A 15,551-nucleotide genomic window follows, 5' to 3' on the forward strand; every position below is an offset into this window, starting at 1 on the left:
CAAGTACCCCAGAACTTAAAGTATTTAAAAAAAAAAAAATAGTTGCTGAGTAAGTACTCTTTAGTACATATGGGTGAGGATCTCAAAAACTAATGAAATCTGTACACAGTAGCAAAGGAGGATTCAGGAGTTCTGCCTATTCTCTCTTGTTGGTTCCTCTTTAATAAACTAGAAATGTACACCAAATATGGAAAAAGAGCAGATGATTACATATAGACAAAATCTCAAAGATCACATTTTCTAGTTTAAGTTTTCTCGTTACTTGTGACTAAATACTTAAATTATCTAATTAAATTAAAACACAAGCCTCAAAGGTATGTTTACAGTGATTCATAAAATTACAGGCCATGCCACTGTGGTTTAAATTTACAACTTAATTTTATAATTAAGCCCCAAAGACTATAAAGAGGGGGATAGGGGAGGGGGAGAATGTAAATATATACAGTATACCTATTTTCAACAATAACTGAACAATTTTAAAAACAAGAATAAAATTTAACAAATCGAAATTAAAGTAACGTTATCTTTAAAATCTCATTGTCATTCTTTTCCCCAAAGTACTAAAATAATAACATCTTTAGTACTAAAAATACCAGAAGTCAGTTACTATTCATCTTACACACGGAGACAATGAAGTCAAAACTGCAGTAAACAATTTTACTAAAATGAATACAGCACCAAAAAAAAAGGGGGGGGGGACTAAAATCCAAAGCTCCTGTTTACAGGATCCATGATGTATTCAAAAACCAAGACACCTAATCAAAGATCCTGCAAAAATTAAATTACTCAAGCTTCTGATCACCATTCTAAAAATGCCTCTGCAGGAAATATACTCTCTGACAAACTTCACAGAAAAAAAATGAAAAGTATAAACACACTTAAAGGACCTGACAAATGGATACCCGCATAACTAGATAAGGTGAAGTTTTTTCCCCAAATTTAAGAAGTCTTTGACTTAAAATTTAAATATCCTATAGGTATTAACAGGATAAATTAATACAACGCTGATAAATAATACATGCTAAGCCTATGGTACAAGTTTGAATTTGAGACTTTACACAAGAATTTTAAGTATCCACGCATCCCATTAAAGCCTCAGACCTCCAAAAATTAGTTTGTTAAATACCTATGAAGGTCTTCCCACGCCACATGTGTCTAATCAATAGGGGATTTACTAGAGAACACTTTTCAGAAGGAAATATGTTAAGAAAATACAATTTTATTAACAATTATCTATTTTATTATCTTATAAATATTCAAAGGAAATCTTTGTTAATTACTAATATACTTTCCTAAATGCAATACACTTCATTTACAGATTAAAACATACATTAGAGTCTAAAGTAGTGGTTCTCAACTGATGGCAACTAGCAATGTCTGGTGACGTTTTTGGTTTTCACAACTGGAAGGTGCTACTGGCATCTGGGGGGTAAGGCCAGGGACTCTGCTAAACTTCCTACAATGTACATAACAGCTCCATACAACAAAGAATTATCCAACCCCAGTATCAATAGTGCCAAAATTAAGAAACCCTTATACAGTCCGAATTGCATTGTAAGGACTATTAAGGTTTACTTACCTTTAAATTTAATATCCAGACCACTAAATTCCAATTCAACCCCTTGAAGTGCTTCTCCCAGAGTTTCATGGTAATGGCTGATACTTTTTTTTGACCCCACACAGAATGGAAGTGAAAAGTACTTATATGTTTCTTGACGATTATGGTATGGCCCAACAGTATTCATCCATAAGACAACTTCCTCTTTATCTTGATACTGAAACAAGAAAAGCAAACGAATTAAAAAAAAAAAAAAAAAAAAAACTAATTCAAATTAAGGGAATATTTGTTATGAGTTCTAAACAAAAGTGCATCATCTCTGTTCAGGAAGCTATAAAATAAAATACTGGAAGCTTAATCTGATGATGAATGTCCACATCTTAAAAATGAAACTTTGTGAATTTTAAAATTATATCCTCTGATGGTAGTCTTGGGAAGATACATCTTTTCCAAACTTGTTTTATAGAAAAGAGTGTGTAAACTAAGTCCAATAGCTCATGAGAATACGTCTATTATTTACATTTATACTATCAAATAATGGCAAACCTGCAACCAGCATGATTCACCATGATAACATGGACAAAGAAGGAGGAAACAAAATGAATAGTTTATCCAGAACCTCATGTTAATCAATAAATTAAAAAACAAAAACTAACATTGCCAGCAAGCATAAATAAAATTTCATTTCCTTGTGAGACTTTCACACAGCCACTGGTCAAAGTACTACAGAGGACAGAAATGATCAAACACAAGGAAGAAGACTACTACAGAACCTCCACAAGTCCATTCAAGCCAATATTCTATCTTGTTAGCAGCCTGAAAGATATGCACTATATGCATATTTCTTTGAATAAGTAATTATGGAACTACGTATCAGTGAATACTACACATAGCTAAATCTGAAGTGTGGTCAATAATGACTTTGGGTAGTTCCAAGGTACAAGTGGGAGGCCTGTCAAAGATTTCTAAGATCTCTACAAGTTTAAAGTTCCAATGATTCTATAGAAAGTGATTCCCATAGTAATTTTAAAACTAATAATTCTAAGTAGCAACATAAATTAAAGACAACACTGGATGCATTAACTAATAGTGCAGACATTAATTTACTAAACAATTATTTACTAAGTGCTTAGCATGTGAAGCAACTGTGTTTATAACTGAGGATATAGCTTTGAACAAGATGTGTTCCCTGCCCTTCTGGGGGAAAGATGGGCATTAAACAATAAGGTAGGTTGCTATGGAGCATATAATAGAAGAAGCTATCCAACTGGCCTACTATGAAATTCTTATCTCCAGTCCTCCATCTAAAACTAGTTACCAAACATTTTCAATCAAAACCTAACATCTCCAAAACCAAACTTATCTACCCAAATCCACTTTCCTCAGCTTCATTTTTCTAATGGTACTACCATTCTCTCAGACATGGAGACTCAAACCCCAAATCTCTCTGCACTCCAGGGAACCCAAAAATATTTAACTTACATGTTCTTATCCAAAACATCTGCCTTTTTCTTTTGATTCACACGACTACCACCCTAAGACTTAGACCTAGTCATGTTATTTTCAAACATAAATGCCTCACTGTTCATATAAGACAACAGCCAGATCATTAAGGAAATAACAAATGATCTCACCTTTTGAATACATATGTGACAGGTACCGAGCACAGCATTAGGTATTAAGAATATAAAAGTAAATAAAATACTGTCGTTTCCTTAAGAAGTTCATAATCCACAGTGGAATCAGACAAGTAAATGATTAACAAAGAAAAAATAAGTATTATAATTAAGGTACTAAAGGGCAACAATAAAGGAATGATTAAATTCACTGGCAGAGAAGGTCAGGACGAATAACAATTTGGAAAATCGTAAGCTGTTTCAAGGGAGTTCAGAAAAACTGTAGATAATCTTCATGTAGGAAGTAATGAATCAAAGGTCTAAATGTTAACGTATCTGTATATCTGCATTCATTACTATTCTTTTTGTCTGGGGAGACTGACAAATTTATGTAAGCCCCCACTCTTCCATCCAATGCTCACGGCCACACAGCACTAATCAAAAAGTTAACTCCTTTCTGCTGAACGTAGATACCGCCTCAGAGTTCTCAAAACAGTGCTCTAAACCAACCACTACCAACTAACAAGAGTTGATATTAGAATTAAAACTTGTTCATGGCCAGGTGTGGTGACTCACACCCGTAATCCCAGCACCTTGGGACACCGAGGCCGGCAGATCACTTAAGGTCAGGAGTTTGAGACCAGCCTGGCCAATATGGTAAAACCCCGTCTCTAATAAACACACAAATATCAGCAGGGTGTAGTGGCACATGCCTGTAATCCCAGCTACTTGGGAGGCTGAGGCAGGAGAATCACTTGAACCCAGGAGGCGGAGGTTGCAGTGACCTGAGATTGTGCCACTGCACTCCAGTCTGGGTGACAGAGTGAGACTCTGTCTCACAAAAAGAACCTATCCACCAAGGCAAATAGATATTTAATAAATATGACGGGAAAACACTGAAGAAATACTGAAGTGTAAAGTTCATTGGCAACTTGGTAAAAGAAGTTTGAAGGATGTGAAATGATATGTACACTGACTGTAAGAGTTACCTTTCCAGAAAAATAAGGGGAGGTAACATAATTCATCTATTTAAGAGCAGAATGCTGAATGAGACGACCTATTAAAGAGCACCTTGCCATTAATCCTGCTGAGTCTGCAGAAATGTTATAAATGTAACTTGTGAAAATAAGCACAAAAATACTTTTCCTATAAATTCCAAAACTTTTCCTTTAAAAATAGACAAAATCTTTGAAAATCAATACCTTTAAAAATAGGGCATCCATTTATTTTATACAAATTAAAACATAAGGACTAAAATAATTTAAGGATCTCAAAGTTAAGCCAAATATTCCGAAGTCACTCATTTTAAACATTCAGGAACCCTCAACAGAATGGTAGAGTTACGATGTGATGCCAGCACTGTAACAAAACTTAACACCATTCTGCAGTATAAGATTCTTTCTGGGAAAAGGACTGAAATAGTAATTAGAAATACACATATTGAGAGTTCAGGGTGAATAGCAAGGCAAAAATAATGCTTTTTTCCTTTTATTTTGCTCCTTATTATGCAGACTGTGGTTTAATACAATGAACATAAAATGTTTACTTTTCATTGCAGCCCTTGATTGTCCCTGTGAATAAGTGCTTCCAAGACAAGATCAAGAGTTCTTTCTCAAGAGAGAATGTTTTAAAATATTTTGAAATTAAAAAATACCAAAAGACTTCACACAACATCTGAAGGAGAAAACAAAACAAATAAAAACCTTTCCTTTCCCTAAAGCTCTGACAAAGCCCCTGAGCTCCACAGTCTGTGGCAAGGGAGTGCCAGGCCCAGAAGAAGGTGGGGGGTGGAGTCACAGAAGCACAGCAGTGAATCAGGGAATCCCTAAACTGGATAATAATCCCTTCCATCTGAGGCTTCCCTGGGAAATGGCCAAGTAAGAAAAGGCCAATTCAGGCTACCGGCATTCTTCACCTACTTACTTTCCAGCTCTCAGAAGAATCTCACTGCTACACTTAAGTCGTCCGCGCTGGCCAAAACGGTTTATGATATTGCCTTCCTCCCCTTTTCTGCTTCATCTTCTTTCGTCATTTCCCCAAATTTAGAATGCCCTCCTTTTCTCCACTTAGTCAAATTCTACTAACCCTTCCGAACTGCTCAAATCCTCCTTTTTCAAATCCTCAGGTAAAGCCTTAATTCACCAAACCCTAACATGACATGATCTCACCATTTTTGTAATAATAACATCACTAGCTAACAATAAATACATACTATCAGCTAGGTATAGTTCTAAGGTCTTTACATGAACATTTAAATAATCATCTCAACATTCTATAAAATAGGTCCTATTATCTCCCCATTTTACAGACTAAAAATAAAAACAAAACTAAAGAACAGAGATGTTAAATAATTTGTCCAAATTAATCAGCATCAAGTTTAAAAGGTCAGTATTTTTGCTAATCCCTAGTCAGCTTCATTCATTAAAGAGCAAAAAACTAAATCAAGGAAATATGAAAGCAGTGCAGGTGTACAAAGCAACTAAAGGCAGTCCTGAATACCGAGTAACTTTTCCACATGAGCCTTTAATCTGCCTGGGGGGGAAAAAAAACCACCTTCTAAGAAATTATTTGCACTCTAATCTCAAAAGGAATGACCTTTATTCTCAAGAAGTCACCAATGTTGGGCCCCTCTTATTTAAATACTGTTTGTGTGTTGGGGGTTACCAAAGTTTTCCTCCTTGACAGAGGTCACGAATTAATTATTCTCAGGAGAAACGCTTTAGAAGATAATATTGCTGATGTAGTCATGTGAAATCTGAATAAGAAATCACAATTTATATAGATGGGCAAAGGACTGAGGGTTCAGAACAAGCACCAAAATGCTATCCTTCCTTTTCATACAAAGGAGAAAAATATGTGTGTTTACTTCAAAATAAATGTTCCAGAAATCATAATTTCAAAGCCTTTTAATTATTAAAACACACATCGGAATTCTAATACAAATAAATTAGAAATGTATTTTTTTGAATAGCCTCTTGAGATAACTACTCTCTCTCAAAAATAGCTTTGTACCTGAATAAACTTTCAGTCTATCATTGAGTAGAGCTGAAAATAGGACAAGGAACTTTGGTATTTAACAATCTACATTAGATAACTCACAAATGCACTTACAGTAAACAGCTTATACTCTTTACAAATTTTCAGTAAGTTTCAAGAGTTCATATACTCCCAACAGAGACAAAGACAAAAGGTTGCCATTTGCCAAAGTAAATCAAACAAAACATTTCTGAAATCACTTAGTGATATAATACAAAGTATTTATGAGGCAGAGGCTGAGTAAAGGATTCTGGCAGGCATTCAGTCTGTCCAACGTTAGAAGTCTCAAGATTACCAGTATACTGGGCCACAGAGAAATAGGGGATTTTAGCCTAGGTAGGACCCCCAAATCGAAACAGGAGACAATGCATCTTAAATGAATAATGGCCTGAGTTTGTTCATTGTGCTTCCACATTGCACATCCTTGTCACTAGTAGCTCCCTAATTATTCAAGTCATTCAACAAGCACTGATCAAATACCACTTGTGCCAAGTACAGTGCTTGTGTATGTAACAGACCAAAAAAAAAAAAAATCTGACTTTGTGATCTTGTTAAGGAAACAGAACCCATAAAAATTCAAGGCTACAGTGCAAACCATAAAATGCTCTAAGATTCCTGCACCCCTAAGTACTGGGTTTTTGGTGCTAACATCTTTACATATTAAAACTATGGAATTATACATACAAGACAGGTAGAAAAGGCAAGACTAGCGATCAGGAAGCTCTGATTGTTTCTGTGGCCTTGAGCAAGTCTCTGAACCTGTACAGGCCATTAGGAAAATGAGGAGTTTTGGATTAAATTATCGAGTCTTTTTAGTTCTAAAATTCTATGATTCTCAATCTGAAATCGTTTTTAATGCAGCCCTTCGGAATCTTAGGAGACATAGTAATCTAACTCTAGATGCTTCCAAGTGCTTTGAGTTTCAGAAAACCAAATAAGCATAAACACACCTTTCACTGACTCTATAAAGAAGCCTATATCCCTTCAATCACTTATTAAAAGCCTGTCTTCCACAAAAGTGTTAATTTTCATTTCACAAAACATGTCTGTAATGCATATATAATTCAACTTTTAAAAATTAAAAGGAACACATTCTTACATATTCTAGATATGTACATACAGCCTCTATTAAATCAATAGCACATTTCCTTTTCAACACTCTTCAGAGACTATTAAAAGAACTTTGGATAAATAAGCACATAAAAAATATGTATATATACACCATAGGGCCAGGCACAGTGGCTCAAGCCTGTAATTCCAACACTTTGGGAGGCCAAGGAGGGCGGATCACCTGAGGTCAGGAGTTCGAGACCAGCCTGACCAAGATGGGGAACTCCTGTCTCTACTAAAAAAATACAAAATTAGCTGGACACGGTGGCACATGCCTGTAATCCCAGCTATCCAGGAGGCTGAGACAGGAGAACTGCTTGAACCCAGGAGGCAGAGGTTGCAGTGAGCCAAGATCATGCCATTGCACTCCAGCCTGAGCAACAAGAGTGAAACACCGTCTCAAAAAAAAAAAAAAAGAAAGAAAAAAGAAAAGAAAAAAATAGCATATGGGTCAGATGGCCACCTGAATCCTAATTCAGTAGGTACAGTAAGAGAAATCAGGGGCTTTGGGGAACGGACATAAGGTATTGCCTCCTCTTAGGACAAGCTATATAATTTGTGGGACCCAGTACAGAATAAAAATAGAGCCCCTTGTTCAAAAATTTAAAACTTCGAGATGTTACAGGACAGCATGAAAACAAGTTCTCCCACAGTCTTGTGTGACTATTCAGGGCACGTGCCCATGAAGTCAACCCTATTGCTCCTTAATGCTAACCCAAACAGCTCAGAAACAACTCATTATGGAGCCACACTTATCCCAGCATTTAAGAACTTAAAAATCAATACAGAGAACCGCTCAATACCTAATTGAGCTTTACTGTCTTATTTTTAGGATAAAGGGGAGTAGAGCATATGGCAGCTCTCAGTGTAGAAGACTATCAACTCCGAATGCCTAAGTTCAAATCCCACCTCTACCCCCACCAGATGTGTGTTATCTGCAGGTGACCTCACCTCTCTAGATTCACTTTCCTCATCTATAAAATGGGCATATTACTCACCTCATAGGTTATTAATAGATGACTTCTCACGCTCATGCCTATAATCCCAGCACTTTGGGAGGCTGAGGCAGGCAGATCACCTGAGGTCAGGAGTTCAAGACCAGCCTGGCCAACATGGTGAAACCTCGTCTCTACTAAAAATACAAAAATTAGCCAGGCATGGTGGTGCGCACCTGTAATACCAGCTACTAGGGAGGCTGAGGTAGGAGAACTGCTTGAACCCAGGAGGCAGAGATAGCAGTGAGCGGACATTGTGCCACTGCACTCCAGCCTGGATGACAAGAGCAAAACTATGCCTCTTAAAAAAAATAAAAATAAAAATAACAGTGTATAGCCCATTTTGCTACAAAAGACATCCTAGCTATTATCTTTATCTGGAAACAATCTTTACAGGCAATTAATTTAAAGGCCAGCTTTAGTTTCTAAAAGTTAGTCTTTGATAATTCAATTATACATGTATTTACTAAACACCTACTTAGCAACCTGCCCATACCAATGCCTCCTCTTCCTTTAGTATTATTCTCTCTTTACTAGCTACTTTTGCTTCTTTGATAGAAAAAAATAAAAATAAAAAAATAAAACTTACTTGACCATATAGCTTTTTCAGTACTGTTATCTGGCTAAGATGAATGCCTAGTTTTTGAGAAATATTTTCAAGAAACTTAGAAAAAGCAAAAGATTTTGGCTAATAATGAAAAATAATATAAATGACACATTTAAATTTTATGCTTATTTTTAAATGCTATTCTTCCTATAACTTTTTTTTTTGCTTTTTAAAATACGTATTTAGCCAGGCGCAGTGGCTCACGCCTGTAATCCCAGCACTTTGGGGGGCCAAGGCAGGCAGATCATTTGAGGTCAGTCGTTTGAGTTCAAGACCAGCCGGGTCAACATGGCGAAACCCCCTTTCTACTAAAAATACAAAAATTAGCCAGGTGTGGTGGCGCATGCCTGTAATCCCAGCTACTTGGATGAGGCACAAGAATCGCTTGAGCCGGTGAGGCTGAGGTTGCAGTGAGGTGAGACAGCGCCACTACACTCCAGCCTGGGCAACAAAGTGGGACTCTGTCTCAAAAATAAATAAATAACAGGTATTTAATAATGGGTAACCAAGTAAGAGCAGTTCAATACAGACGTGAAGTAATATGGATTCTAAACTTTTTGTCTAGCAACCATCTCATATATGCCATATTCTCTTTTGTGGCAGTCAACAAAAACCTTTCATCAAATATCTTATATTCAATTACTAGAATAAAAAACTGAAATAGTCCTAGCAATAAAACTTCATTGAAATTAAACTTTTAATTTGTAAATTATTCTAAAGCCTTTATATACATCCAATTTTTAAAATTTTAATTGTGTTTCCCTATTTATAGCAGTATAAGTCACAAGATAATTACAAGATTAAAAAGTAGAATACAGTACACTTGCGAGCCTATATGCCTGTATCATGGAACTACGCATTGAGATTCTGAGTATCATATGGTAACTTTTCATAAGTGTTTTTTTAATTGGAAATATATTAGTAACAATATCATTAAACAAAAGGATGGATGCCCATTGAAAATTTAAAAATAATCAAAGACCCAAATCTATACATGGTCCCTGTATACTATGTGAAACAATAGCAGTTCTTAAACTTTGAGACAGCTTATCTAATAGAAGAAAACAAAAGGAAATCGTCTTAAGCTGTTTAACCTCCCAACAAAATTATCTTAGGTGAAACACCACAAGTACAGCACAAAAACATGTCACCAATTCAAGATTTGTGTCCCTAAAGAAATATATACCTACACAGGTAAGAAGTTTCTGGCTGTGACCGAAGGTAGAACAGCCAAAAGTTTAGAGCTTTTATTAGCTAAAATAAGAGCCCAGCTAGCCAAGGGTCCAGCGAAAAGTTTTGTTGATTACAAATAAAATCGGGTCCATTAAATATGTAAGGACGACTGCTTCATTTCCTCACTTTCCAGAAATGACGTAAGACTCCCTCAGATCTTTCTTACTTAGTCAAACACAATCTCTCATGGAAACTCCTATCATTAATGGTAAAGGTATAAAAAACAATTACTCGTCAAGCAAACTCTCAATTTACCTGACCTTCCTACCTTACTCAAGTCTACCATTCTGAAAACCAGAGTTACAGCCCTAAGTGAAAGCCACTTGAAGAGTCGTTCACATGCACGCTTTGATGTGAGAATGCCAATTAAATAAACTGCCAATCAACTTTAGGCCAAATGCAAAAGGGACTGTTCCTGGCCCTGACCTGAAGACTAGGAAACATTAAGACCCTTTACTGTCAGAAGCTGCCTTAGTTAGGCACTATCCGGATGGGGGCCTCATGTGGGGGCTGGAAGGTGAGGAGAAAGTTACAAGAAAGGCCTAGGAATTTAAGTAAGTGTAAACTGCTCTTCAATTCAAGTTTATTAACGAGGCCCCACCCCAGGGTTTTAATCCGGTCTGGGAAGAAGCGGGCGAAAAAAGCCAAAGAGGACCATGAAGTGTAGTATATTTCCTGGTTAGTGGCTGCCGGGTAATCGCGATGCATCCATCTTCCTCCGCGTCGCAGCCCTCAGTAGCCAGAAGGCAGTCTCCTTCCCTGGGGGGCAAAAGCCCCGAGCCCAGCCTGCCCGTCGCCCCGCTCCCGCGGCGGCTGAACTCCAACCCTTCCCAGGCTCCTTCCCGGCCCCAGGACCCCCGAGACCCTGGGGTGCGGCGCCACTGAGGCGCAGGCCGGGTGAAGGAAGCTCTGGCACTCGGGAACGGAGCCCTGTCCCAGGAGCGCACGGAAATGCCTGCTCCACGCTCCCAAGGTTCCTGCTCCGCCAGGCCCAACCGGAAGGAGTCCTCGGGACGCCGCGGGGATTCACCGGACCGCCGGGCCTTCCAGGCTGCGTGGGGCCTGCCTCGGTGGGCAACTGGGGAGCTAGCCCGGGGCGGCTGCACTGGCCGGGGCACCTCACCGTGTGTTCGTGCTCGTCCGCCCGGGCCCGTGGCAGCAACAGCAGCAACAGCGCGGCGGCCGCCGCCACGCCTGGAGCGCCAGGCAGCGGCCTCATCCTCCGCGCCCCACCGGCCCGGAGCCGGCCCACCGACTCCTCCTCCGCCGCCGCCGCCTCCGCTGCGGCCGATTCGCATCCACGGGGCGCGGACAGACGCACGGGGCCCGGGCCCAGCCGCTGCCTCCTCTGCCGCCGCCGTCGCCGTCACCGTCACCGCCCGCTCCTGAGCCTCCCCCGCCCCGCGCGCCTCCTCAGCCTCTTCCTCTGACTCAGCCACGTCATCCGGCCACCCCGGCACGCGCCGGAAGTGCCTCGCGACGCGGGGCCGCCACCGCCGTCGGGCCCTGCAACCGCCGCCTGCGCTCCGGCTCCTCGCCGGCTCCTGGGAGCCGCGGAGCGACCGGCCTGGCGAGCACTCTGGCAGGCGCCGAGCAGGCTGGGCCCCGGCGCAGTGGCCTGGCCTGGACCGCAAAGCCGAAGCCGCGTCCGGGCCGCGTCCCGGTGTTTAGGGTTGTGTAACCTTGGCCAAAATGCTTAACTTTCTCTGGCTGCCAAATGGGGCCGATCGTCTGACCTCCTGCCTTCGGAACTTGAGGGATCAGATCAAATAACCCTTTCCTGCCGCTGTGAATGAATCACGGGCTTCTGTAATCACCGTTAGGAGATATAGTGAAACTCGTACAGCGTTGGATAAGTGTTTTAAAGTTACTGAATACTTACTGGACCCCTACGATTCAGTCAAGAAATGCTAAGTTAGTTTGCCATTCTTGTACATTTGTGTGTTTACTTAACTATTTCTGGGTCTCCTCTTCCCTGTCATAAATACCTCTTGGAGTGTAAGCTCCTCGGAGGAGAGGGCCTGTTTCCATATTTCCTGTACCTAGAACAGTGCCAGATCCGTAGTAGAGACTCAAAAAAAATCTTTAAAAAAAAATACACAAATGTGGCACCACCATTTACATAGTCCTCTAAGCCAAAAATCTAGGACTTCTCGGCCATCAGCAATCAACAAGTTCTAGCATTTGGTCTCTTAAAAGTGGTTAAAGAGTTTATTTTTCCTCTCCTTCCTCTGCCATTACCAACCAATTTTCCATATCACTATGTATTGCAAGAGTCTCCCAAGAGATCTCCACCACTGACTGATCTTCCTCCCCTGTTTATCATCCCCAACAGGTGCCAGAGTGATCTTTCTAAAAAGAAACCAGATTATATCGCTCACTCCCTTGCTTAAAACACTTCTTGAATATTAGGTAAATCAATCATGGAGTCACCACCAAGGTTTTCATCTGCCAGGCACAATTCTGAATGATATTGGCTCATTAAATCCTCACAGAAACCCTATGCGGCAGATACGGTGAAAATGTTCATGTTACAGATGAGGTAACTGAAGCAAAAAGAGCTTGAGTGGCTTGCTGAAAGACCAGACCCACTCAGTCTGGCTCCATAATAGGTCTTTTTGCGACTAATGAATTACCAACTATACAGCCACTTTAAAAAACCGAAATAGGTAAGTACTGGCATGGAATGATAACCAAGAGGTACTGTTAAATTTTTAAGTTGAAGAAACTAATAGTTTAAATTTATTTTGTATGGCAATATGTTATCCTGCCCACAGAAAACAATCTGAAATATGACAAACCATTATCAGTGGTTAACTTTCTACTTTGTACATGCCTATAAATGTTTAGTTACTTTTTACAGTGAGCATGTGCTAACTATGTCATCAGATTAAAAAGTTCCCTGCCAAAGGATAAAGTCCAAATTTTTGCCTATTTTATCCCTAATTTATTTCCCTAACTTTACCTTCCATCAGTCTCTAAGCTCTGCCTTCACCCATATGTATTTTTACACCTCTGTGCCTTAGGTCTTTATACTCCCTTTATCTGGAATGCCCTGCTTCACCTTGTGCCTTCGATATTATCCTTTCAGACCTAGCTGATGATCACCTCCTCAGTGAAACCTTGCATGATCCCTTGGGAAATGGAGCATTCCTTCTTTAGGATTTCAGTAGCATTTGGCGTGTTGTGTTGTAATTATTCACATTTCCTCTTCTATACTGCATTCTGACCTTTTGATTGCAGAGACTATCATTTGTTTGTCTTTATATCTGTCCCAGCTGCTGAGATAGTGCTTGTCACATGTATTCAACTCTTTGCTGAATGAATGAAGACATTAACAAGTGAAAAGTCAAATAGCATAGCAGGATTTGAAGAATGCTTTCTAGATAGTGTAAGAAACATCACAAGGCAGTACATGATTAATTGCTGAATGAATCATACACTAGTAATTGCTGTAGAAATCAGAGGAGGCATCTTATACATCTTTGTATATCCTCCCAAGCACCTAGCAGGGTGACTTGCTCATCGTGAAAGCTCAGTCAATTCTGTGAATGAATAATCACTGCTCTTGAATGAAGTGATGATGGGCAATTGAAGAACAAGCCATGTAAGTGCTACATTAAGATGGATGTGTAGCTTCTTAAGTATCCATCACCACCCTCCACAGATTTGAGGTAGTATGCATGTGGCAGGTATTTTGGGGAGGACTGTGTTGGCGAATGCTTAAGAGGTAGGGAGGACACAAGAAAAAGTATAAAGTATTCATTTGGGGAGGATAGATTAAAACCAGGAAACTTTACACACAGAACAGAGAACAGGCATGACAGTGTACAAAAAGGAACACAAAAGGTGACCAGCTGTGCAAATTTTCAACAGGCAGTAAAAGCAATGGGCAATGAGAGAAGTGGAAAGACCCCTATTTCAGAGGTGTATTTGGGAAAGTTTAATGGATGGAAGAACCAGTAGAGCCATTAATTCAATGATGATTTATCGAGCATCTACGATGTACCAGGAACTCTGGTAGGTACTAGGGGAATCATGCTGATAAATGGCATTAGGTGATACAAGTCTGACAACAGTAGGTGTGGAAAGAAGGAAAGGGAGATAAAGTAACTGATTAGAGTAAAAGAAGTGTGGCTTCAAAGATCCTTGGAGCCTTATGACCTCAACAGGACAAAACAGGGCTCAGGTCACCATCAAAATTAGGGTTGTTTCACTAAATTGGGGAGTGAAAAACATTGACATACCTTATGTCACCACTTATTTCATCTGGATGAATGACCTCATTCCCTGACACCAAAAAGGATGGCAGCAGTGTGTGGGGGGGGAATGCCAGTGAAAGGAGATCCCCACCTCCCCCAGTGACTATACAGCCTCTTTCTATGGTAGTTCTAATAAGACTCCATTTTGGTTAAAGAGCTTATGACCAGCAAGCAATCCAGAAAACCAAAATTTCAGTCTTTTATTTTCATTCTGGGTAAACATGATCATCAAAAGTATTAGGTATGGGGACTGGGCACAGTGGCTCACCCCTGTAATCCCAGTACTTTGGGAGGCCAAGGCGGGCAGACTGCTTGAGCTCAGGAGTTCTAGACCAACCTGGGCAACAGAGTGACTCACCCCCATCTCTACAAAAAATACAAAAAAAATTATCTGGGCATGGTGGCATGTGCCTATGGTTCCAGCTCCTCAGGAGGCTGAGGTAAGAAGATGGCTTGAACCCAGGAGGTGGAGGTTGCAGTGAGCTGACTGTGCCACTGCATTCTAGCCTGGGTGACAGAGCCAGACTCTGTCTCAACAACAACAACAACAAAAAAGTGTTAGGGTATCTTCTGATTTCCATCATCAGCTAGTTTTTCTTTGAAATTCTATTTCTTCCTTCCACTTTGTTATGTTTGTCTTGCCAGTTATGTACTTCAGCAGGGTGGGGGTGGGGGACAGTTCATCTATTGCTATTTGCCATTTTCCACCTCCACCATTTCTGTTCTAGCTGTAATGTTCTAGACACGGATCTTCATGATTGCTCTGAGTTCTTTCTTTAGGAAGCCATTACTGAGAACATTTAGTTCTTGGACTGAAGAGCGACTAAGGCCATTAGTTTCTCTGTATGGTTCCTCTTTCACTGTCTCTCAGTTCTTTAACTGATATAACAGTGAGACAGAGCAAAGAACAGCAGGTGCCACATAATAAAAAGAGCCTTGCCAGTTAGGTGGTGACGCCACTAAGGCTGTCTCCCTGCTTCTTCCGACAAAGCGATTCCACACCCTCTTTCTGAGACTTAGACTTAACAGAGTTGAAGGGACCTAGACTGTTACCAAAGACACAACTCTCCACTTCATAGGTGATGAAACATAGAACAATGTAGTCAAGTTATATGAACTGGTCAAGTAAGTAGC

The 15,551-nt window shown here is 40.0% G+C and overlaps 1 protein-coding gene across 2 annotated transcripts in view; it reads right to left on the minus strand.

Moving 5' to 3' along the window:
* Window positions 1-12,282, minus strand: part of TM9SF3 (transmembrane 9 superfamily member 3) — a 68,676-nt gene extending 56,394 nt beyond the window's left edge. Inside the window, exons 1-3 of one of the 2 annotated variants that reach the window (XM_025396033.1) lie at window positions 11,565-11,576; window positions 11,279-11,431; window positions 1,580-1,775 (exon numbers count right to left, since the gene is read on the minus strand). In XM_025396033.1, the coding sequence (XP_025251818.1) occupies window positions 1,580-1,775; window positions 11,279-11,374 (292 nt within the window). In that variant the 5' untranslated portion in view covers window positions 11,375-11,431; window positions 11,565-11,576. Of the gene's footprint in view, window positions 1-1,579; window positions 1,776-11,278 lie in introns of both variants that reach the window. The other variant, XM_025396032.1, reaches the window with a different exon arrangement.
* Window positions 12,283-15,551: the final 3,269 nt, after the last annotated feature.

This window comes from Theropithecus gelada, chromosome 9, assembly GCF_003255815.1.
Source record: "Theropithecus gelada isolate Dixy chromosome 9, Tgel_1.0, whole genome shotgun sequence".
In the NCBI taxonomy this organism is placed as follows: domain Eukaryota; kingdom Metazoa; phylum Chordata; class Mammalia; order Primates; family Cercopithecidae; genus Theropithecus; species Theropithecus gelada.